Source organism: Ammodytes marinus (assembly GCF_949987685.1).
Source record: "Ammodytes marinus genome assembly, chromosome: 7".
NCBI classification, from domain to species: Eukaryota; Metazoa; Chordata; class Actinopteri; order Uranoscopiformes; family Ammodytidae; genus Ammodytes; species Ammodytes marinus.
This window is the reverse complement of record NC_137211.1, coordinates 15,963,217-15,987,308: the sequence shown is the minus strand read 5'-3', so window position 1 is coordinate 15,987,308 and position 24,092 is coordinate 15,963,217. Positions and strand designations below refer to the sequence as shown.

Sequence of the window (24,092 nt, the reverse complement as noted above, 5' to 3'; positions counted from 1 at the left end):
TCTGGCGGTATCTATCGCAGTCTCAGGTGAGAGCGGACCAACATCATGTACAAGATAAAACAATTAGTCTTCATGTTACCACAGACGTCTGACAGCTAGAGATGCAGCACTGACGCTAATGCACCATAGTGTTCCCTCATGTTTCGCCAATGATTACAGAATAACCACCTCAGTGTATACACAACTTTTCTCCCCACCAAAGTCAGTAGCTTCATCACCTCACTGTTTCTCTCATATATTTAGAGACACTGCCTGAGAGATACATGTTAATTCACACTGGACAATATTAGATTTAATACGGCAAAGCTCCCTTCAAGGGAAACACTTTTTTAATTAATCTTTTAGCTGAGCGAATTTTACTTAAACAAAACAACTTTCTCAGTTGAAAAGCTTACTTCATCAAGTGAAATGTCATATTAATTCTATTTTATATTACAAAAAAAGTGTTATGTTGTACATGAAATAAACATCCAGAGATGAGATGGTCACTGTAGTCTCAACTTGCAAAAGAATAATACATTTAATTAAAATAATTGAATTTTTTTTATTTCATCCTTTCTTTTTCATAGACATGGGACTCTCCATTACCCTAGATGATCAGATATCATTAAGTAGATTTCATTTTGCTTTAGCTAACGCATTCATATGAAGAAAACATATCTCCTTTTCCTTCATTCTTAGCCAAAAATATAAATTCCATTGATCAGTTATCCCTTTACATGACAGATAAAAAAACCCTTAGAAACACTAGCCGAATGTGTAAATGACTACAACTCTTAAAATCTTCCCCTTTGGATTGTGCGCGCGCGCGTGTGTGTGTGTGTGTGTGTGTTTGCGTGTGCATGTTTGTGTTTGCACATATTTTCTACCTGTATGCCCTCTGTGCCGGGCTGCTGCAGTAGTTTGACAGTGCGTGTGTGTGCCGTCCTCTGGCCGCGGCCGTCGTGCCAGGTCAGGTTGCTGCCTCCGGCGCGACGCGGCAGCTGGTAGCTCAGCTCCTCCGCCGACACCGTGTGCTCCAGGGAGGCGCGGCAAAAACTGAAGCTGGACGCCGCTGAAAGGAAGAGAGGGGGAATGGAAGAAAGAGAGAGACAAGCAGAGAGGGAGAGAAAGAACAGACACTTAATGATAAGCACTCACTTTGCTTTTGTCTTTGTTTGAGGAGGTTTGCATACATATTGTCTATGGAACCGCAACATGTTGGAGCACCAAAAAAAAGAGCTAACAAAACAAGAAAAACTAAATAAATAATTGATAATCCTCTAAGAGTTTTAACAGGCTGCGGCTCACTCCAGATTACATTCTCTGTGTACACTGACTGTCATGCAGCTACAAACAGATGGTGGGCAGCAGCAGTGCTATACTGCGATCTCCAATTATGCTGAGTGCATATTCACAGCGCATGATTTTTTGGGGGAATTGTGTCTCTCTTGCTAGATTAGTTTTTGATTATTTAAATCCTACATTATGAATATTATATGTTTTTCTTCTTCTTCCCCCTCTGTGTCTGTTCCACTGTCCTTTTCCTCCCAGGACTTAGTGTGTTAGCTGTGAGACAGCCAAACAGACACGTTGTCAATGCAGGGTCAGAGTACAGCTCTGCGAGAGCCATGAGGCATCTTCTGCAGTTCACAATGAGTTGAACAGGCAACTGTATACTGTGGTTGGTCATCTGTGGCAGTGAGTTCCCTTTTCAAGGGGACAAATAGACTGCGATTGCTCGACTCAATGATGTATCCGATATGTACTGTTAATGACAAAAGAGGATTTGACTGCACATCAGCCATACACAACAGAAAGGAGGTGAAAAGGACAAGGGAATTCATAAGAAGAAAGAGAAACATGGTAGGCTGTTAAGAATACACCTTGATATACCGTAGGCCTATCACGCTGCAGTGAACTTAAAGCGTTCTCCAGTTTTTCTATGTTAGCTGAATTCATCTCTAAAATCCCTGGTTTCCGAGTTGTAAACGTAGTCATTCGGACAGATACAGAGTTACTGAGAGCTAAAAGTAGAACAAGGCATAATAAATGTTGCATTCATTACTTTTAAATATGAAAAAGAGTCTCCTTATAACTGAACAATGTCTGAGCTTTATATGAGCAAAGCCTCATTTCATCTCCAACGAATGGCTTCTTAATTCCTTTTCTTCCCACCTCCTTGGGGACCAGATTATGAAAAAGAGAGGTTGGATTTATTTGACTGCGATATGCAAGGTTATATAAGGTCTTTCATTCATTTGTCTCTTTATTAAGTGTCTTTCTTTAGGTTGATTTTACGGCCCCATCTTCCCGTACCTCTTACTAAAAAGGAGTGTTGGGCAGGTGTGAAGGAACTAAGATGTAGCCTACTTTATGTTGTGGAGGGAAAAAAAAGAAAGTCAAATTTGCCAATCCACCTAGGGAAAACAAGCCTTCCTGGACTAACTTCTCTCTTTTTTTTCCCTTTTTTTTTGGAATCACGAGAGACCGCTGAGACCGGCTTGCAGTGAAAAAGCTGGTTGCAGTTGAGAGGATTGGGGTGAGAAAGAAAAAACACTTTTCTGTTCGTTCAAGTGAGCAGCTGCGAATACAGAGTTCACACACCCATGATGGAGGAATGAAAAGGAGAGTGGAAGGGAAAAAAAAAACTAGGGAGGCCTGTCAGGAATCACCCATGTGTAACCTTTTCTGCATCTCTCCCTTCGTACTCCGCTCCCTTTTCCGCCCTCCCGCTTTCCCCATTCCTATATGTTGCTACTTATGTATCTTCTTATGCAGCAGTATCCCCCTTGTTTCCTCTCTCTCTCTCTCTCTCTCTCTCTCTCTCTCTCTCTCTCTCTCTCTCTCTCTCTCTCTCTCTCTCTCTCTCTCACTGGTTGTCAGGTCTTTGGGGTCGTCGGGACAACACTGATGTAATTACTGCCAGTCAGACTGAGTGGGAGGAGACAGTAGGAAGCTTATAGCGCCTTGCGACCCTAAAGAGCTGCCAATCTCACAGAAAAGAAACAAGAGACTAAAAGAGAGAGAAAGGCGTGGACGAAAGAGAGAGAGAGAGAGAGAGAGAGAGAGAGGGGAGCGCCGTGCTGTAAATAAGCAGTAGGTCCAAGATGCAAATGGACAGTAAACGGATGGAATTGACTGTGGCAAAGGTAAAAGAGTTCGGCAGGCAAGAAGGCTGGGTGGGAGACGTGTTAATAGACCACGAAACAACTTCATTTCACAAGCTGTTGAAGACAGAGCTTTTCCGATTATTAGACAGAGACCATCCTGTACACTTTATAGACATCCCCTGTGAAAATGAAGGAACGCAAGCAATCGTTCCAACAAAATCTCAATCTCCGCCTTACCGTTTTCGGCAGTCGTAAAAAACTAAGACAAATGGCTCATTTGGAAAGCTTCAATGGACTCGGAGGGCTTAACCTCCTGGCACATGATACCAGAGATCATTTGAAAACCCAGCCAAAAGTGATTAAAAACTCCACACACACCTTTCTACTGAAATCTCTCTTCAGAAATGACATTGGATCAGATGCATCTGCCGATTGCTTTTAGAGTCACAAAGCCTTGAGAGAATGTGATATGTACTAAACGAGATTGAATAAGAGGATTTAGCTGTGGATATAGGTCGGTGTCTTTCAAAATGGATCGTTTTGCTCTAGAGTGATTACCATCCCTATACCACTCAGCAGTGGTAGGGGTTATCCGGCACCTTCCCTTGTCTGTCTTACAGTAAAACATGCATTTGATCGGCCCTGGACAACCGCCAAATCTCTGTCCTATTTATCGCTAACTGGTGGTGTTGTATTATCTCTCAGCGCCCTTGCTGGTGACTTTTATCACCTCCAATGGGGAGGGGGGGTGGGGGAAGGGGAGGGAGGAGGTCGGATGATGGAGGGTGGATGGACGGAGGGAGGCAGGATAAAAGGCGAAAATGCGTGATCTGTGTCTTCTGAGTTACAGTCAGCGAATAAAAAATAAATAAGAAGATAGTGATGGAAGTGCAATTTTAAGCGCTCTCGGGAAGCTGTAACCTCAGCCCCACACTTCAAGAAAAAAGGGTGGGGGGTGGGGGGGAAGAAAGGGAACTGTAGGTGGTAGGGGGGCAAAAATCAAGGGCAAAGTGTCAGGCAGGTGTTTGTATGTGTGTGTGTCAGTGTGTGTGCAGAGAGGGTAGCTAGGTCAACACGACTCAGCCCAGTCAAGTGTAACCTCATATCACATCCTCTTGACTGAGCAGCCCATATCTGCTGTGCGGAGTGGGCTGCTAAATCTCTAGAGGTATTTCCTTTTTGAAAAGGTAATTAAGCCGTTAGGTACAGCACGCACGGCGCCCTGGAAGGTCGTTCCAAGCCGGATCCCACAGTAGATTAACATGGCATCACTTGACAGTATACTCATCAGACTCAAAAAAGAGAGCATCTAAATTAGTCCCGTGTGGACTTTTTTTGCTGTGTCGGCTTTTTGCAGAACTTTAAGATTTTTAAATAACCTTGGCATTTGATTCAGGGTGCATGTGTTTGCCTCATCCTCTGGCTAATCCATTTCCTTTTTCAGGAGCCACGGAGAGTGCGCCATGGCGAATTTCAGCTGCATGATATTGGCATCAACTCCCTCCCTCCCTCCCTACCTACTGAGAACCTCTTTTTCAACTCAAAGATACACTTTCTATTCACATTCCAAGTTTTTTATGAAAGAATGGTGGAAAAAGAAATCACAGCCATCCTCATCCCTCTGTAATCTGCGGGTGGTTTAAAACTTCATCATGCGTTGATTTCATGGCTACATTAAACCTGCCGTCCTAAATATAGCCTCAAACAGACCAACGCTGTCAACTATCGCTTTGTCTAGTTACATCAACCAATGATTTGTTGGGGGGGGGAAAGCGAGGGGCTATTTACAACTCCACCACTCCACCAGACCTCGTTTTAACCCCACGAATGAGCCATGAAATTACTCCATTTCGTAAGAGCAGGGGGCTTGTTGGGGGGGGGGGGGTATTCTGCTTGCAGCCTTTAAAAATAAATACAAAACCCAAGACCCCAGGGGCTATTCCCATGATGCATTGCAGTCCATTACCCTACTGTGACATGAGACACTGTCGGGGAGGCTGGGGCTGAGCATTACTTCTCACAAACTATCAGTGTCACAAGAAGGCGCAGATAGGGGGGAAATGGGTGTAAACAATGGACATCCACGAACCGGGGATAACAACACACCGACTATAATCAGGACAAAAAAAACAGGGGAAAGCCAACTAAATCTGCGTGTGTTTGATTGGGTGTGTTGGCAAATGTCGGCACGCTCATGCTTTCGTGAATGTGAGCGAGGATGCCAGCAGGAAGACTCGCATATCCACACATCTGTATAATCCCTGTCCGCTTTGGTTTAGGCCGGCGGATGACAATAAAGCTGGGAGAGAGAATCTGTGTATGTAGCAGTATGGATGGTGGAGGCTGAGTTCTGGATATGAAATGAAGGGCAATCGTGGCTCCCAGTGCACTGCAGCAACAGTTTCTGTTTACGATTCTGCAACTCCATCTGCACCGTGAAAGCACGGAAACAGAGGACAACAAAGGCCCGTTTGAGAGATGCCATGTCAACCTTGGCTTTAGGTATGACTGAGAAGAAAATAATAAACCAAAAAAAGAAAATGGTGCTGCGTTGAGGACAGGATGACATTTATTCCCTAACTTTCCACTCCTTCCCCCCACCGCCCTCCCACAGAGACGGACAGAACTATTGATTATCCATCACTGTGTAAGAGAACATACAATTACAGATCACTTTAGATGGAATACACACACACACACACACACACACAAGCGCACACAAACACGGTCCACCTTAATCCTCTATCCAAGGCCTGTGGCTGTCATATCCACTCCTTCTCAAAAGGAACTCACTAAATGTTTCACAGGAGCGGAGGAGAAGGAAAGAATGACACAGAGGGTTGAGATGGTTTACAGGGGTCTGACACGGTCGCGCCCTCTTGAAAGGATGAAGGGATGAAGCCCCGGGTGGATGTAGGAAGAACAGAAAGGCAGACAATGGGCGAGATGACAAGTCGCAGAGGAGAGGAGGATGGATGGAAAATGAAGCTTCAGAGCAGAGATATTAATATTAATGGAGCGAGGAGACGGAGGAGAGGAGAGAGAGAGAGAGAGAGAAATGAGATCACGTGGTTGTTTCCTCCCGTTCACAGCCAAGCCCTGGTATGATGATAACACGGAGAGGGGGGACAGATTAGATCTCACTCCCAATCGATAATTCAGAGCGAATGTCAGAGGAGGGGGGAGAGAACGATAAGGTCGAGTAATAGGATGTGAGGTGTGATCAGGCTTGATCGAGCTGGGAGATTATAGACACCACAAGTATCCTGGTTGTATCCTCTGTGTGTGAAATAAATCTCCTGGTTTTGTGTTGTGCATGTAAGTTAAGTGGCTTTATTCGTCAATTAACACAAGGCTACATTGAAATGTGTCTTTTCACAAATCCCGTCTCACACAGCACTTCAGAGGGGGTCCTCGCACAGGGTCAGACATAGTACAGCACCCAAGGAGAAGTGTATGGGCATAAATACCTTGCTCATGAACACAATGGTAGTCAGATGGTGGGTACCGTAGTTGTAATACAAGCCACTAGTTTTACAAGTAACACTGGGTGTCGGGGGAATCTAACCAGCGACCTCATGGTTACTGGTCGGCCCAGCTCTAGGCCATATCACCCATAGTGGTTAGGAAAACCTTAAGATACTGGCTTAACCACTTTCATATATCATTTCATACTGTAATACCTTGTTGTGTTGTTTTGTTCTCTGCTTTTGTGCCATGTCTACAGATGCATTGCCAACACGTTACACAGTAAATGCAGCTTCAGTTCAGAATTCCAGACACTGTGTTCCTGCTGATGTACAAAAATAAGAAGAATAAATCCTGCATATCGTATACATTAATTAAATGTAAATAAAAACCCACGTCATGTACATCCTTTCAATATTTATTTATTTTGCTTTCTTTCCTTTAACAATGACTATATTAACAATGACTCCGCCATATCACCTGAAGATGCAGCTCCTGTTGCCTTGACAGAGCTTTATAGTGAGTTTTCAGTTCAGCAGCTTTACTGTTTTGGTTCATGAATGCTCTAAACAGTTTTTGGCCACAGCAGGCAGCAAAAAACCATTGTACACTATACCTGCTTGGCACCAAACAGCAAAACGAGTATATATTGGACCATTCCTCGAGTGGCCTGAACATAGATAGTAAATAATATGGATGTAGCATCCGGGCTGACCTCAGTTATTCACACGGCATCCAATAATCCTGGTTTGTGCGCGTCGCCATTTTGTAAGATTTTTATTCTGCCTCACGTCGGGGGGAGGGAGATTGCTGACGTATACCTCCGAGGCAAAGTGAGGGACCACGGGCAGAGAGCTGTCACTCAAGAGATCGCGCCAATACATTTTAACCTCAGATAAAATAAAAACTAGCATGGTCCAAAAAAATCCACCCCCCTCAGTGTTGTTATGGAGATATGACCATACAGACTAAAATGGTTTTGTGGACCAGGCTGTAAATAGGTTTAATAAGACTTTGAAAACGGCCTGTCTAACAAGTGAGTCAAAGAAAAACTGCTCGGTCTTGGTACCACCCCCCAGTGGCACTTCCGGGTTACTACAGTTGTGGTCACTACCTTATTGGATGCTGATAAAAATCGCTGAGGTTGGGCCTGAACCACGAACCCAAGCTGTTTGTCTGTTTTCAATTCAACCTAAATGGTCAATATTTACAATTGTGTTTCCGCGGGCCCCAAATTGACACAACATCGATTATTGAGACCGCAAATGTGTCTCACAATCATAAATATTTAGCAACAAATAAACTAGTTAAAGTCAATAGAAAAAACTAAAAATCAGAGTTATGTTCTTCTCTCCATAACAACCCTTTCAGTGGCCGCTGTAATAGAAAATAAACACATTGTTGCTCAGCTTTCAAATCTCGATACATGCTGTGATCTAAAATGTCTCCACAGTTTGCCTGTCATGATGAATAAGATCCTCCTCTATTCTACTGGAAAGAATCCAAAATGATGGAGGGTGGGGGGAGGGAGGAGGGGGGGGGGGGGGTAAAATGAACAAAAGCACTCAAGTTCTGAGCATAGACAAGATTGGCTTTTTAAATATTTAGTGTTTGTTTACAGCTGTTCCCCTGACTGGCAAAGAATGATTAATGGTTTACAACACATTAAAAAGCTCTGAAACACTACATTTGCCATCTTAACGAAGCACCACCGCCTTAACAAAGGCCCACGCTGAATTTGCGGCGCAGTCATTTAGCAGGTTACCACAAAAAACATTGTCTGGGTGCATTTTTTTAAATCCAAACATAGCCCCTTTGATTTCAAGCGCAATTAAATGCTGATCACTTGGAGCCAAGAGCTGTGAACCATATGGTCTGCTAATGAAATCTAAAGTGATTCAAGCAATCAAAGAAACATGCAGGTTTCTTGCCATTATATCTGTTTTTCTAAACAGGAAATAGAGGAAGCTATTTGCACAAGCGAAGCCAGCTATAGTTGCTTGGGTTTTCATCACAATTACCTCCAGTGATAGCCTGCAAAGCCGTCCGGCAGGGATCCACCATAGAGAAACCTGATTCCTCTTACCCTCATATTAACTCTTTACATTTGCCCACGAGGAGAGTGCTGCTATGGTGCAGAGGTTAAGCTTACCGGAGTGAACCGAGGGGATTCTGTGAACAACTTCACACTCGTGCTGTGGTACGGTTAATGGGAATGGACTACAGTTCATTGTGATTGTCACATGTGGTCTTTAAATCGATGTGGTGCACTAATGGGAAGTGCAGGGGTTCCGCACTCAATACTTTATTGAGTGTCCTTAAGCCATCGCACAAGTACCCTACACTGTGTGTGCATGTGTATCAGTGCTCACAGACCTCAGTGACATATTAGAGAGAAAATGTCCAAGCAGCGTATCGTGGAAAAAAATAACTACCAGGAGGGGGCACGGAATATGTACGCACTCACACACACACACACACAAACAAACGCACACACAATCACAAACACAGACACAAACAAACACATGCACACACAAACAGAAATACAAACAAACACATGTACACACACACACACACACACACACACACACACACACACACACACTTGTGTAAACAAACACAAAGGTTATTGAGCACCGAGGGGTTTGCAAACAATGATATGAATAAATGAAATGAAATGATGTGAGAGGTACTTCATAATCTGCTTCACACGACCCTTGCATACACACAAAGCGATCAGGATTAGGGGATAAAATAAAGGGCAATAAAAAAAGAGGAGGAAATAGGCTTATGCAGTGGAATGGAATGGGAGGAGAGCTGGTGGAAACAAAAAAAGATAAAAGTTAATACTCCACAGAAGCTGAGAGGTAAACAGAGAGCGGGAGAGAGCGAGAGAGAACGAAGGATAATGTGCCAGTACATTTGAAGCAGTGATAGACAGGGAGAGAATGAGGAGGCAGCGGTGGTGACGCTACTTCTTCTGTCAGCCAACTGAAATATTTCTCTGCGATTTTAAGTATTTTTTTAAAGTTTGTTGCGCTGCCGTGCGATCCAGTGATCCAGGAGGAGGCTGCCTCTAATCTTTCCCACAGGGCGAGGAAAAGCAGAGAAAGAAAGAAAGAAAGAAAGAAAGAAAGAAAGAAAGAAAGAAAGAAAGAAAGAAAGTAGAAAGGTGGGTAGAACATGCAACGGCTGTGGTGGCAGGGGGCCACACCGAGAGGGTTTAGGCAATACCACTGAGACAGGTGTGTGTGTGAAGAGTTTCAGCACCGCCACTGGCAAAGACTATCAAACAAAGAGACATCAAATAACTGCTGCTTTGTTTCCTCTACGCGCCTTATTTCAACAAGCATCAACACAAGATGTAAATCCAAAAAAACTTTCGTCAAAAGGGAGATTTTCACTCAGCGGCCGCGTAAGCAGCAGCAGCAGGTCTGTTCGGATGAATGCTATATGTGTGCACAATACGGTCAACCATGTTTGTTACAAGGCCTTCAGGAGCTTCCCTTGTTTCAGTCTAACAGCAGCTGGGACAAATGAGTTCACACCTGGGGGGGCACCGGCACATCCTCCCCCTGTCTTGGGCTCCCTGCAGTCCTGCTACCTGTCTGCGTGGGTCCTCCCTTGCGGCATGCTGTGCTGATTGAGGGTCTGTCTGTCGCAGCTTAATTGCCATGTTATCAGCTCCACTCCTGCACTGCCACTTCAGCCCGGGCCTTTCAGTCGGATGGACATGCCAATTACCCCTGCTCCAGTCCACACACACACACATACGCACACACACTAACACACGCACACACACACACACACACACACACACACACACACACACACACACACACACACACACACACACACACACACACACACACTCACACACTTGTTCTTGCTCACTCAGCTGCTTACTCACAGGTCGGCGGCTGGTACAAAGCGAGCATTTTAGGGATGAAACGGGGAAGCGATTCAAAGCCTTTGGGGCCCTTAGGCACACACACACATACAGAGAAATATACACATCAATACATATAAAGTCCCAGCAGGAGCTCCTTGTCCAGGCCAAAATATCCCAAGAGAACAATCTTCCCGACAAGGTCCCTGCAAAGAAGCGTATTTCTAAATATTCCTTTCATACTGGAAGGATTAGTGCTGAAAGCGCTGGCTAATTAATCTGTGAAATTGACAAATAGGAAAATTAATCAACAGCTTTGATATTTGATTAAATGTTTAAGTTACTTAAGAAGCATGAAATGCTAAGAGTCATAAGAGTCATTCTATCCAGGAACTGTTTGTATCAGTGCTGTTTCTCTATGAATTTGATCCCGAACAATCTGACTTATTAGTGTGATTAAACTGGCTACCATCCACAGCTATGATAGTAAATCTCTTGAAAAACAACCACTACAGTTATTGTGAATGTAATTAGGTGATTTAACCTAATACTTAATTAAGCAACGACAGTGTCTCATCAATGTGAGGTTTTCAAACACCATTAGCATTAGCTCTCCATTGATAACTCTCCTAAAGTTGACTTCTAATGCTGCCAGATGTTTCTGGACAGCACTGTGAAGTAGAGGCTGCTCACGGCTCTTCTAAAAGAGATTCACCAATTAATCAACCTCAGTGGGTGTGCATCCATGTCAATGAGTGTGTGTGTGTGTGTGTGTGTGTGTGTGTGTGTGTGTGTGTGTGTGTGTGTGTGTGTGTGTGTGTGTGTGTGTGTGTGTGTGTGTGTGTGTGTGTGTGTGTGTGTGTGTGTGTGTGTGTGTGTGTGTGTGTGTGTGTGTGTGTGTGTGTGTGTGTGTGTGTGCTGACACTGACACTTTTTTGCGGTGAGTGTGTGTGCGCCGAAGAGATTTCAGCAGTTCTGTTCCAACGTGGCAGTGCCAAACCAGCTCTCATTCCCACTTCTTCTTCCACTCCACTGAACTACTTCCTTATTATCAGCCTGCTACTCTGATGTCTCGGACAATCGCACACGCGCACACGCGCACACACAGACACACGCGTGCACACTCACACACAGGCACATCTCCATGCCTGTGCCGTTACATCTACTCGTATTAATGCACTGGTTAATTATGGGCCATTTTCACTTTCGATGAGAGAGGACAAGAGAGAAGAGCTTTATTATCCAACCCCTTCATTATTTTACGCTCAGACAAATTAGGTGCACCTCAAACACATCCCTCCCGATCACCCTCAATACAGTAAATGCACTTTCCTCTGCTGTCACCCATTCTGGAGGCCTCTAACCAATTTAAAAAGTTTCAAAAAAGCTGTCTCATCTTCCCTGATCCATTTTGAAAAGCTTTTACTCCATCAATTGATGACACAGACTGAGACTTCTGCAAACTTAATATGTGTCTTGTGACAGTTTTTATTCCCAGAAGAAAATCTTTCCCTGTGCCACGGTTGGTGATTCAGCCCGCGAGCGCAAATGTGTGCACACGAGTGTAGAAAGTGCATGAATGTATGTTGCTTGAGCTATGTGTGTAGAATTGTGTGTGTGTGTGTGTGTGTGTGTGTGTGTGTGTGTGCGTGCGTGCGTGCGTGCGTGTGTGTGTGTGTGTGTGTGTGTTTGCTCCTGCCAAGACCCGAAGCCTGCAGAGCAACTGTGACCTGATATGTAGGGCGAGACCAAGACGCTGAGATGACAGCTAAGAGCCCGCCCCCACTAACTGTAAATGACAGGCCTGTAACCTCGACTGCCTTCCGCGACAACAGTTTGGTCTTGCTTCCATTTGAACGTCTGTCATTCCAAGCTCAAAACAACAAACAAATATGTCTGTGGCAAAGTTAAGTACAATCACCGTATCAGGACCGTAGGACCAGACAGAACCAGAGGAGGCGGAATGAGAAGAGGCAACTGCTTTTATGGGAATATGTTGAGACTGACAAATTGATGGCTGTTTGTCCCTTTAAACAAAAGTCTAACAACATTATCCCAGGTTCTTATACAGAGTATAATATACATGGCTGTACATCTATCACTGCAAGTTTTTTTCTCTCTTTCAGTCCTACAGTGTCCGTTACCAATGCAGCAGTCAGGCAATCACATCCTACTGCCACTATCTCCCATGCACTTTCACAGGACAAATCCCTCTTAATCTACGGATAAGGTACAACAGCCACACATGTCTTGGTTGATTACAGCTTAAATCTGGTCAAAAGGGTTATGCAGACACTCAAAAGAGCACTAATTGTACACAAAGGGTGCCCCGGAGTCACAGCTCGTTTTTTTTCCCATCACAAGGAAGAAAAATACCTAATTAAATGATTAAAACAAAACAAAAAACATATCAAGAAAAAGTTAATCTTATTCTTTATCTACAGGTCTGGGATTCCAAATGAATTCCAAACAGATAAAATATGTCAAATATGATCTCTAGATGTTGTATGAGATACTCTGAGGGATTGAAAGCATGAAATCAGACGGGGGGGCTTAAGAGGTAGTGGGTTACATTAAGGCTAAAAGGGATATCTCGTCTTTAGCCTCCAGGACAATGTACGGGCCACGACAAAATTGTCAAGAAAATCAGCATCAAAGTCGTACCTTATTTGCGGCTGTAAGGCAGAAAATCATATTCTATGTACACACAAACAGAAGCCTTCACGTCACATCAAAGTACTCACAAACATCCATAGTTGGAGCATTTTAAAGATCGATGGGATATATATTTGAAACAGCATGAGGCATTTCTTGATATGTGCGCAATATACAGCTTGTATAAATCACAGCCAGTGAGTTTGGGAGGAGGGAAAGAAAATGGAAAATTTGTGAAAGTCGCGCAGTGTGTAAAAAGTGATTGTGAGATTGACCTGATTGGAATGGGGAGGGCCTTTTTACTAAACTCTAGAGATGCACTATAGGGGGATGACAAAAGAGAGAGCGAGAGCAGAGAGCTTAGCGAGAGGAGTGTTGCAGGAGGAAGAAAAATAAGAGGATGAGAGAGGTGAAAATAAAGTGCAGGAAAAACACACAACGAGAAAAAAGGGATGCAGGGAGAATGTTAGTTCCAGAGGTTAAGGAGAGTCACGGAGAGTTGAGCTGCATTTAAACAACTCTCCCTCTCTCTCTCTCTCTCTCTCTCTCTCTCTCTCTCTCTCTCTCTCTCTCTCTCTCCCACCTCAGCTGTGAAACTGACACGCTGACACTTGGCTGCCTATTGACATGGTAAATTGAGGGCCCGTTGGAGCAGCACTGTGACAGCCAGCCTTCATAGACCCTGACAGAGCAGTATATTCACAGGGCGCTATTACAACACACATCAGGGGACGCAGCAGGGGGGAGAGAGAGAGAGACAGAGAGACAGTATGTGCAGTATGTGTGAAGTATGCAACAGAAGGTGGACCTTATGGAAGTAGGATGGGGTTTTTTTAAAGTGTGAAATAAAGCCGAAAGACTGAGAATGGCAAAGAAAAGATAAAGACTCGAAGAGAAAGCGAGAGAGAGCTAAATAGATTTTCTATTTTTGGAAGAGGTATGACCGATGGGTGGAATTGGGTCTAAAACATGTTCAATTTCAAAGTCAACCCCCACCCCCCCCCCCCCCCCCCACACACACACACACACACACACGTATACAGTTTTGTATATGCATACAAACTATAGCCAGAGATCATGCCATTAGATTGCGAGAGCCAGTGTAATTGCTTTTGCAGGAGGATGGACGTGACTTGTGCTCGTGAGCGAGTGCGAGGATGTCTGCCTTGTTATGGTGTAGCTGGGGCCATTAGCCATTTGGTTTAATAGGCAATCTGAAGCACGGGCTCCACTGACCCCCGGCACCTTGGTAGGAGGAGCAGGCCAACGTAATTACTAAAGAGTGAAAAGCTCCAAGCTTACCCTATCACTCGAGGCCACACTTAATTACACTGTTTGTTTAGCCCACTCTTAATGGGACGCACAGCGAGTGGGGGAAGAGGTTGACTGCTCTCCTTGAAAGAGCAGACTGAAAGACATCTGGCCTGAGGATGAGACAGAGGACACGAGGATATTTGTGGGAATGGTCTCATCACGTTTGGCACTATACCTCGTTTTCTCGGGACAGATGGTTATGACAGGGAGCAACAAAATTCATTAATGGTTAAATTGAGTCAATTCCGCTAACATAATTATGGCCTCGACATAAAAGAACACAAATCCTTGATCCTGAAAAGCCACAACACAACGTCAGCGCTTAAGTTGATTGAGCACGGGCGGGCGGGGGGAAACGAATACATCGAGAAGGAGAAAAAGGAGAAAGAGACATTGATCGAGTTTATGTGTCCCACGTCAGTCAATAACAACTGTGTGTCGTATACATGAGGGATACAAGCCCTGTATGAAATGATACCTAATTAGTGCAATCCTTCAGAAATATTACATCCCTCTTTTTCATTTGCCCCCTGCACCCTCTCAGCCCCTTCTCCCTTTACACCTCTCCTTGTGCAGAAGGCTAATTAAAAGAAGAGGAATTGGATACGGGCCTTTGCGCACTCTTAATTCAGGGAGACTAAGGGGAGGAGGAGGGGGGGGGGGCAGGTGGGGTTGGACCTGGCACAAGGGCACCGGGTCAGAACGGTGAAGCCTTGTCATTTCTGGAGATATTACAGGGTTGGCGAGGTTAGCCGCAGCAGTGAGGGCAGACGGAAGGATGAGACAGTTCAAGTGTGACGCCGCGGGGACAGAATCCAAAATCCAGCACACACTCTGATGTTCCTGTTAATCCACCGCTGATTTATAATGCTGAAGGCGACTCTCCTCTTTTACCACTTCATCAATCTCTGAAAGGCCTGTAGGAGCGGAGCGTCAATGTTTATCTACTGAATCACCCCATTTGTCCGGCCCACCCCTCCCCTGCACACCGGGTCAAAGGTCAAAACAGTTGGCGGACGCTGAGAGGAGCACTTGACAAATCCATTAGATCAATAACTCCTTGAAAATGTTGTCCATCAACACCCACAACCCATAACGGATGTCTGAGTTTGAAGGAAATGGATTATTGCATTACCATCAGGCAGTGCCCTCATCCTCAGATACAAAGGTTCCTTTAAGGATAATTACTGTTATTGCAACTTTCTTCTGATTTACATTTGGAAAAGTAATAACTTACTCATAGATTTAAATGATGAGATCTGGGAATCGCTGTAAGCAAGTCTTGGCAAGTAAAAACGTGGGGTTTGGAGATGAGCAAGAGTGAGACTTCCATCTCTGGGCTACATTAGCCACCACCAATATAACACACCAGAATCTCTGTCATGTGTGGAGTTGCATTATGGGTAATCTCGGTGTCAGGCCTTAGACAAGAAAGCGTGGATTCAAAATTACAATATCGCTGTTCTATACAGGTCTATTTTGAGAGCGACAATGTTACAGAGTGGAGAAAACAATGACAAATTGTAAAATGAGTTCCCATCATTATTGTCCAGTTTCCAGACTGATTTCGTGGGTCAAACTTTGACCAACTGAACACAACAGTGAATTGAGCGATTGCCATTGGGGGCTCACTTTACATCCAAATGAAAATAAATAAAAAGTGGTTTAGGTAGTCTGGCTAAACTGTTGGCTTGTTTCCAATCTGTCTGATCATCTGAAGACATATTGTCCTTATTCGAATGTTTGTTTGCTCCCAGATCTTAGCAAGTTAGTGCACTGTAGGCTACACATTCATTTTATTCTATGGTATAAACTGTCATATACTGTATATCTATAATTTGTTTGTGTACTACTAGGCCTACTTTTATTATATAAACTGTTATGTACCGTAGCCCTATTCTATTTTTGTTCTTCTGCACAACCCTGTAAACATTGCCACTTTTCATTTAACTGCTGTTTGTGTATGAAACAATTTAAGTTCTTGAATTTTGCATCTGTGGTGGGTACGAACATCAACCAGTAAAAAAGAATGGCTTAAATTACAAAAAGAAGTCTCAGAGTCCTCAAAATCAAACACATCCTTTTTACTGTAACATGTCACTCATCTGAAGGAACAATTGAGAGCACGTTTTCAGTCAAAGCCCCTGTCAAGACATTTAGAGCACTCTCGACACTGAATGCACCAGTTTATCCGGACACATCCCTCTCCGCCTCCTCTCTCCCTCTGTCCACTTTGTCTTTACTCCTCTCTCTGTGAGTGTAAAATCCCCGGGCTCAGGCCAGGTGCAGCTGCAAAGCTGCGGTTGATCTGAGAGTTGATGATGGATGACAGGAGGGTGTGTGTGTGCATGTCAGTGTTAAAGAGGATTCGCCATGCATTAACAAGTGACACACTCCCTGTGGCGAGTAGGTAGGGGATAATGACGGACAGGGGAAAGAGGTTAACAGCTTGCGTGGCCTCTCACACACACACACACACACACAAACACGCACATAAACACACACACACACACACACACACACACACACACACACACACACACACACACACACACACACACACACATTAAATCACCATATAACCCATCTGTAAATGAGAGGGTTAACACACTATTATCGTATTACTTTACTGCACAGGCCAGAAACCAATTTGGTTTCAACACCAATTGTGCCAAATGGAAGCCGTTCTTTTACCAGGCCATGTAACACATGCCAGGAGAACAACAAAGGGTGTGTTTGTCCACATAAAGCTAACAATCCACACCCCCTCCTCTCCAATCGTCCCACCCACTGAGTTGCTGGCTCCCTTTCTCCTTCCTCTGCGTGTTCACACACACAGACACACACACACACACAGACACACACACACACACACACACACACACACACACACACACACACACACACACACACAAACACACACACACACACACACACTCACACACACACACACACACACACACACACACACACACACACACACACACACACACACACACACACACAAATACAAACAAACAAATGGAACAAAAACACATGCACAGAAGAAAGAGAGTTGACAGATCCTGTGTTAAGTAAAGTACACTTAACACAACAAAATAGACATTTGGTGGACACTGAAGATTAATTTACTTCAAGAGAAAAGTTTTTCTTTAAAACATGCAATAAACCTGTGTCAATTTCACTCTCTAATGCCAATAGGTCTTAGAAGAAGCATCAGTGTTTTTCATTTATGTGTCACTTCAGTGTTCTTTAAGGAAAAACATCCTATTAAACCGTCTTGTATTGGGAGGCATCCGCTGTATACACATTGCTCTCCAGCCGTTAGCCCACTTCCTATTCACATTTCCATCAAGTAGACAGTGAAAACAGTACACACCACCGACCCTCCTATAGAGGACTAGCTGCCCACATGCTCAGAGGGGAGGGGTGGGGGGGGGAGGGTTTGAGATAAATATATAGTCTTGTTTTTAGATTTGGATGCTTGTTTGCGTGTGGGCCTGTCAGGTTGATGGTGAGCACATATGTCTAGCAGTACACGGATGGATGGAAGCCACCCTGGCATGTTCTGCGCCAGTCCAAATCTTTGGAAATCTTGCATGCTGAGCGTATCCAGGCCTGCCCTTTGGAGTGGACATAAACACACACACACACACACACACACACACACACACACACACACACACACACACACACACACACACACACACACACACACACACACACACACACACGCGCTGGGTTGCCACCAATGCCTGTTCTCTTATTCTCTCTCTCTCTCTCTCTCTCTCTCTCTTCCTCCTCTGAAAAAGAATCCCTCCTGCTGGATGTTCTGAACTGGACAATACAGTGGCCCCAGTAGCATCATTTGTATTTCTGCTAATCTCAGATATGGCAATACAGCCAGATGTCCTGGGAGATTTAAGCAAGCGTCTGATGAATTTCATCCTCTCTGAATAGCCAACCATGGAGGGAACATAATTACATAGCGTGACTCGCTGTGCAGCGGGCAGCAAGTGGGAGAATGAGATTCTCTCTGCAATTTACATGGAGATGAGTCCAAAAACATGTATTATTATACCATTTTTTAAATTCAGATTATCCCTTTCTTTGATGGTAAAATTTATGGTATCATGGGCCTCATGACAGCCCACTTTGCAATGAAACTACAACCTCAAATGAAGATAAATGCTACCAATCACCTCAGCTACTATACCTCACCTAAAACATTCATGGGGAACAAATGGGGGTCCCAGATTTCCTACATTAAAATGTGGAGTAGTCTGATTTTTCAGTTTCTCAATTGTGAAGATAAATAATTTTTTTCCTGTAGTTTTACTGCAGCTTCCTCCGACGCACCTGTCATCCACTCAGGTGTGCAGAGATCTTTTGGATCCATTTTGAAGATGAAATTAAGAAGTTGTGTGTCCATATTCTATCACAGATATATCTCTTTCTTTTAAATGTATGATTACACTCCGCCGACAACTAACATCTATCAAGCTCTGTTTGAAAAGTTTAAAATCTCACTCTCAACCCGTCTCACATGAGGGTCTGTGCCCTAATAAGCATTGTGTACTTGGGGTCTGTGGTCCATAAACAAGCCCGACGTCTTATCTTTTAACAGTGCGGCAGTCTTTTTGGAGCGACACTCGTTAAAGTTGAAGTGGCGCAAAGGCACAGCACGCCGTCAAGAGTGGTGTCAACGCCCAGGGCCCACAGTAAATTAATGATGCTTAAGTAAACTATGGATTAATAATAGATGGCCCAGTGTCTCACAAGGCATATATGCATATCCGAGTGTCCTACCTGCAGCCATGCTAATGAGCAGCTAACCTGCTTCTGTGTAGACAGAGGACAGATGGAAAACACACTTGGCACTACACCGATGCTCTCACATACACATTATTGCCCTTGAGCAGAGAGAGAGAGAGAGAGAGAGAGAGAGAAAGAGAGAGAGAGGCTCTGATTAGGCTTTGCTTAAGTTTGTTTGCCCCGAAGCAAAAACCAGCCAGCCAAGCAGAGAAAAGAGGAAGCTGCAGGACATCAGCAGTAACAACCACAAACAACAGAACAAACAATCTAAAAATAATACTGAAGAGGTTCTGATGCACAGTATATGAATGGCTGGACATCTCAGAGGCCTGACAACAGACATTTGTTTTGTGCTTATGCAGCTAAGCTCAATATGATTTTATGTTATCCAAGGAACGTGGGGGTTTTCTATGATATCCAAAGTGATGACACAATGAATGAGTTATTCAATCGACAGAAAGATAAAGCAACTTTATTGATCCTCTTTAGTGTCAGTCATTTTTCACTTTTTCACAATTTCAAGTTACAACTATACCAGACATTTGATGTCTTCAGCTTCTGAACTGTGTCGATTTGCCGCTCCGTGTTTTACATCATATTGATTAAAAAATCATTGGGTTTTCCGACTGTCCGTCAGACAAAACAAGCAACATTAAGATGTCACCTTGGGCTATAGAACAGGCTTTTAATCAATTCTGATGTTTAATAGACCAAACAATGAATTGATTAGTTGAAAAAATAACACACAACATAGAAATTAGATGTTTTTGTCCACACTACAAAAATTGCTGCCCCTTTTTTCATAGATAATTAAGATTTACATAGGACTAGATCCATTTTTCTTTCAATTTCAGTTGAGCTTGTTTGGGTTGGATGATGGTTGGGGTCTTACTTTAGTTATAATAGCTTTGCTAACATCACAAGCTAAAAAACAAACAAAAACAATCCTTTGGGCTCCACTCCATAGATTTCCAACATACTCAGAAGACTATGGTATTCATTTTTGAATGAAACAAAACAAAATAATGAGGAACAAAGACTTCTGCCTCATTGTTACATGTACCTGAGCTGGACATTGGCGGTTTGGCCCATGTGAGGCAGGTGCTGACCCACTAGTACAGACAGTGAAGCAGAGAGTGAAGTACATCAGATCATTTGTAGGCTAATTAACTTTTGGATTAAAATATTACAAATCATTGCCTCAATGCTCCACTCAATACTTTGACTGTATGGGTCATTCACAAATTTCAGAGTGGATTGTGTCAAATTCAAGTAAACCTTGTCTTCACAGGATCATTAATGGTTTATTATTTGTCTGGATAATGAAGATCGAACCTAAGGTAGGCTAATTCAAAAATCAAGGAAAATACAAATTGAGTTTCTCCATCTACATTTATACCATTCAAAACAATGCTTTTGAATAACCATAACTCCTTATACTAATGTGTTTTTCCCCCTTTATTTTTAGTAACCTAATAACATATTAGTAAATGCAGTAGGCTAGTATTACATTTCAGAGTAGTCACATGTGGCTCCAGAAATACCGTCTGATTATACTGCTGAGGTCTAATTGGAGCTGAACAAACCTGAAAGTAGTGTAAGGTCGCAGTGAACTCATGGTTGAGTGCCACATTTAGTCCCTGTGTAAATGCTGTGTGGGGCTCGTTTTGTGATGTAGTGAAAAAGAAGTGCGCGCTCTTACCGTCCACGGCCATAGTCGGTCTCAGCGTGTATCGCTCCGTGGTGTCAACAGGACTCTCCCATCCTTCTGCCAGATGGATAAAATGCAGCGAGTGCGAGGACAAAGAGCGCTTCTTGCCCTCTCCAACCCACTAAGTGGGCATGGAGACAGCTCTCACTGAAGAGAGAACGAGAGAGAGAGAGGGAGAAAGAGAGGGGAAGAGAGAGAGAGGAAACCTGGATCACACTCTCCCTCGCTGTCGGTTCACGACCATTTGTTTGTCCGAGATGCCGGGAACGGACCGATATTTAGCGGCTGCTTCTGAATCTCCGCCCCCCTCTTCGTACCTGACGGCCGGGAGACAAAAGGTCATTACGCCCCGACACCAGCTGTTACTGGATCCGGATGAGATGCTGCGCGCGCTCTCTCTCTCTCACTCACTCTCTCTCTCTCTCTCCCTACCTCTCTCTCCATCACTCTCACATGCACACACACACACACACACACACACACACACACACACACACACACACACACACACACACACACACACACACACACACACACACACACACACGCACACACACGCCCCATTTAATCATTATGGCCATAGGCTACAATAGGAATATTACTTTGAACACTTTTATAGGCTATCTTTTTTATTTTAGGAAATATATTCCTGAAAGTAGGATAGGAATACATTTTTTTATATAACTCTGAACATGATTTTGTTTAATTAAGTGGAACAAAAATGAAAAAGAAATATTGCTGATTAATTTCTGCAGTTATACCGTGAGCTGATGAAACTGAGACACACAAAGAAGGCACTGTCAGTTTAACCATGGGGTATCAGAATATCATTAATGGTGTCAGCCTCTCCAGTCCACACTTAAAGCAAGTGTGGTAGTGCCCAAAGTGCCCGAAGGAAAAAAAATGTATAAATGTAGGGCTCATATTTTTTTGTTCTCTGTGACTATAAACTTTTACCCAACACCTAAAGTAAGTAAATATTTAGGAAATGCAGGCTGGGTTAAGAACAATATTCTCTAGGGAGAGGCGTGCATGTCTCTGAGTTCTCTGTGTACCTTTGTCATTTTGAAAACCTACTAACACAAACCATTGTTTCGTTCACCACTGCTTTTCTATGCAAACAAGCTAAGTGAGAAGTGAACCTCCGTATTTCCTGACTACAGTAACAACAAGAAACTTTCACACATTAATGAATACACCAAGTATAAGTCAGCCGGCAGCCATCACTGACAATACGGATCAGCCATGTAATGCAGCTTTCTGACTTTACTTTCAGCATAGGGCTCAAAGACAAGTGCTGAGATGTTTCCTCTTTGAAATTTGTTTTTTTCACTCCTTGACCCAAAACGTTTCCTCACTTCTCAGCAATGGAGGTGAAGAATAAAACATAATGACAAATAGTCATAGCTGACAAAAAGAAAAAAAAAAAGTCCAGGTTGTCACAAAACTGAAATTTAGTATTGCATTTACTTAAGGTTGAGGGTCTACCAAGTGACATACAAAAAAAGGGGGGGAGGACAATCTATATCAAAGCAGCACATGATAAACAGTATTCACATTCCATTACAGCCAGCAGCCAAAAACAACCTATGCTTATGATCATGCGACAACGCCTTCGCATGGTATTCTGGCGGGAGGTTAGGTGATGTTTTTTTTGTAACTGGAATGAGGATGGGCCCCTAACCTTAACACAGCACTTATTGTAGCCCTTATCTGATTAGATGTTTTACATTATATGAACTGAAGGTCTAAGGAGGTTGTCATATGCTGTACATAGCCTATCGTAAAGCCCCGGGAGGCAAATTGTAATTTGGTACTGAGCTATGAATAAAATGGACCTGACTTGACTCGATGGGGGCGTCAGATTGGAAAATGCCACTATGTGTCATTCTAGAGGGCTCAGAAGGCTCGTTTAATTTGGAAAGACTTATACAGTTCCCATAATGCCACTGTACTTGCACCTTCGTCTGTTGACAATTATTATTTTCATCTCTTCAAGCTCACCCTGTGTATGTAACGCTGGCTTTCCGTCAATGACGATTTAAAGTCTTAAACCCAAACTGAGATATACTCCTGATGACACCAGCTGGGTCATATTTTTCTCAGAATTTAGATAGCTCCTTTTCAGGACAACAGAAGACATTACACAGCTGGTTTTAAGTGCTGAATAGTAATTCTCTCTGTGTTGAATACATTTAGTTTTTTGTTTATTTTCAAATCAACATAGTGGCCCTTCAATAGTGGTGAGCTCCATTGAAACACTAGAAAAAAAAGCAAGAGCATGTGTGGGTTACCTTCTCTCTGCAAACACATGCACGTGCACAACACAAAACAAAGAAACAGAAACAAGTAGGAGATCTATACGGATGCTTGTGGGGAAAAGCTTAAAAACAGCCCATTCCCCTGTAGACACCCACCACCACATCAGCCACTATTTGCCCATCAAACAACCGAGCTGCACTTCAAAGAGGGGGGATTTGGGAGCAAGTTGTGTGCACGTCGTTGTCAGTGTAATCTCACAACGTTACCAGCTAATTGAGTCTGCTGGCAGTCGGATGTACACAGGCTGCATAGCACTAGTGTTATTATTATATATTTTTTGGCACAGATATGTCCCTGAAGGACAGAGGAGACAGTCCATCAGTCTGTGCTTGAGGATGAAGGCCCTTCCCTTAAGCCCACGAGCCGGATCATCAAAGGGTGACCAACGAGGAACAAAGGACTTATAGCTGGATCCATCAGGGCTTCACCAGAACACATGCTGACTGCTGGGAATGAAAGCACTACACCCTCACCGTAGACAGACACACACACACAGACACACACACATACACACACACACACACACACACACACACACACACACACAGACACACACACACACACAGACACACACACACACACACACACACACACACACACACACACACACACACACACACACACACACACACACACACACACACACACACACACACACACACACACACATTTGTACAGTTTTCTTCAACATAGCTTAATTTAGAAGTGTGCTACTGTGTGCTTGTAAGAACATTCTGTAATTTTTTTTTTCTTTTGCTTTAATTCAGTGGATGGCCAGTGCAGTGAATTGAATAATGAATAGACTGGGACCTGCAGAGATCAAGGG

The 24,092-nt window shown here is 43.6% G+C and overlaps 1 protein-coding gene across 1 annotated transcript in view; it reads right to left on the bottom strand.

The window, feature by feature from the left end:
• Positions 1 to 21,287, bottom strand: part of LOC307252880 (sterile alpha motif domain-containing protein 10-like) — a gene marked incomplete at both ends in the record, with an annotated part of 42,934 nt that extends 21,647 nt beyond the window's left edge. Inside the window, 3 exons of the mRNA XM_080030704.1 lie at positions 870 to 1,054; positions 20,936 to 21,065; positions 21,162 to 21,287. Of these exons, the coding sequence (XP_079886830.1) occupies positions 870 to 1,054; positions 20,936 to 21,065; positions 21,162 to 21,287 (441 nt within the window). The remainder of the gene's footprint in view (positions 1 to 869; positions 1,055 to 20,935; positions 21,066 to 21,161) is intronic.
• Positions 21,288 to 24,092: the final 2,805 nt, after the last annotated feature.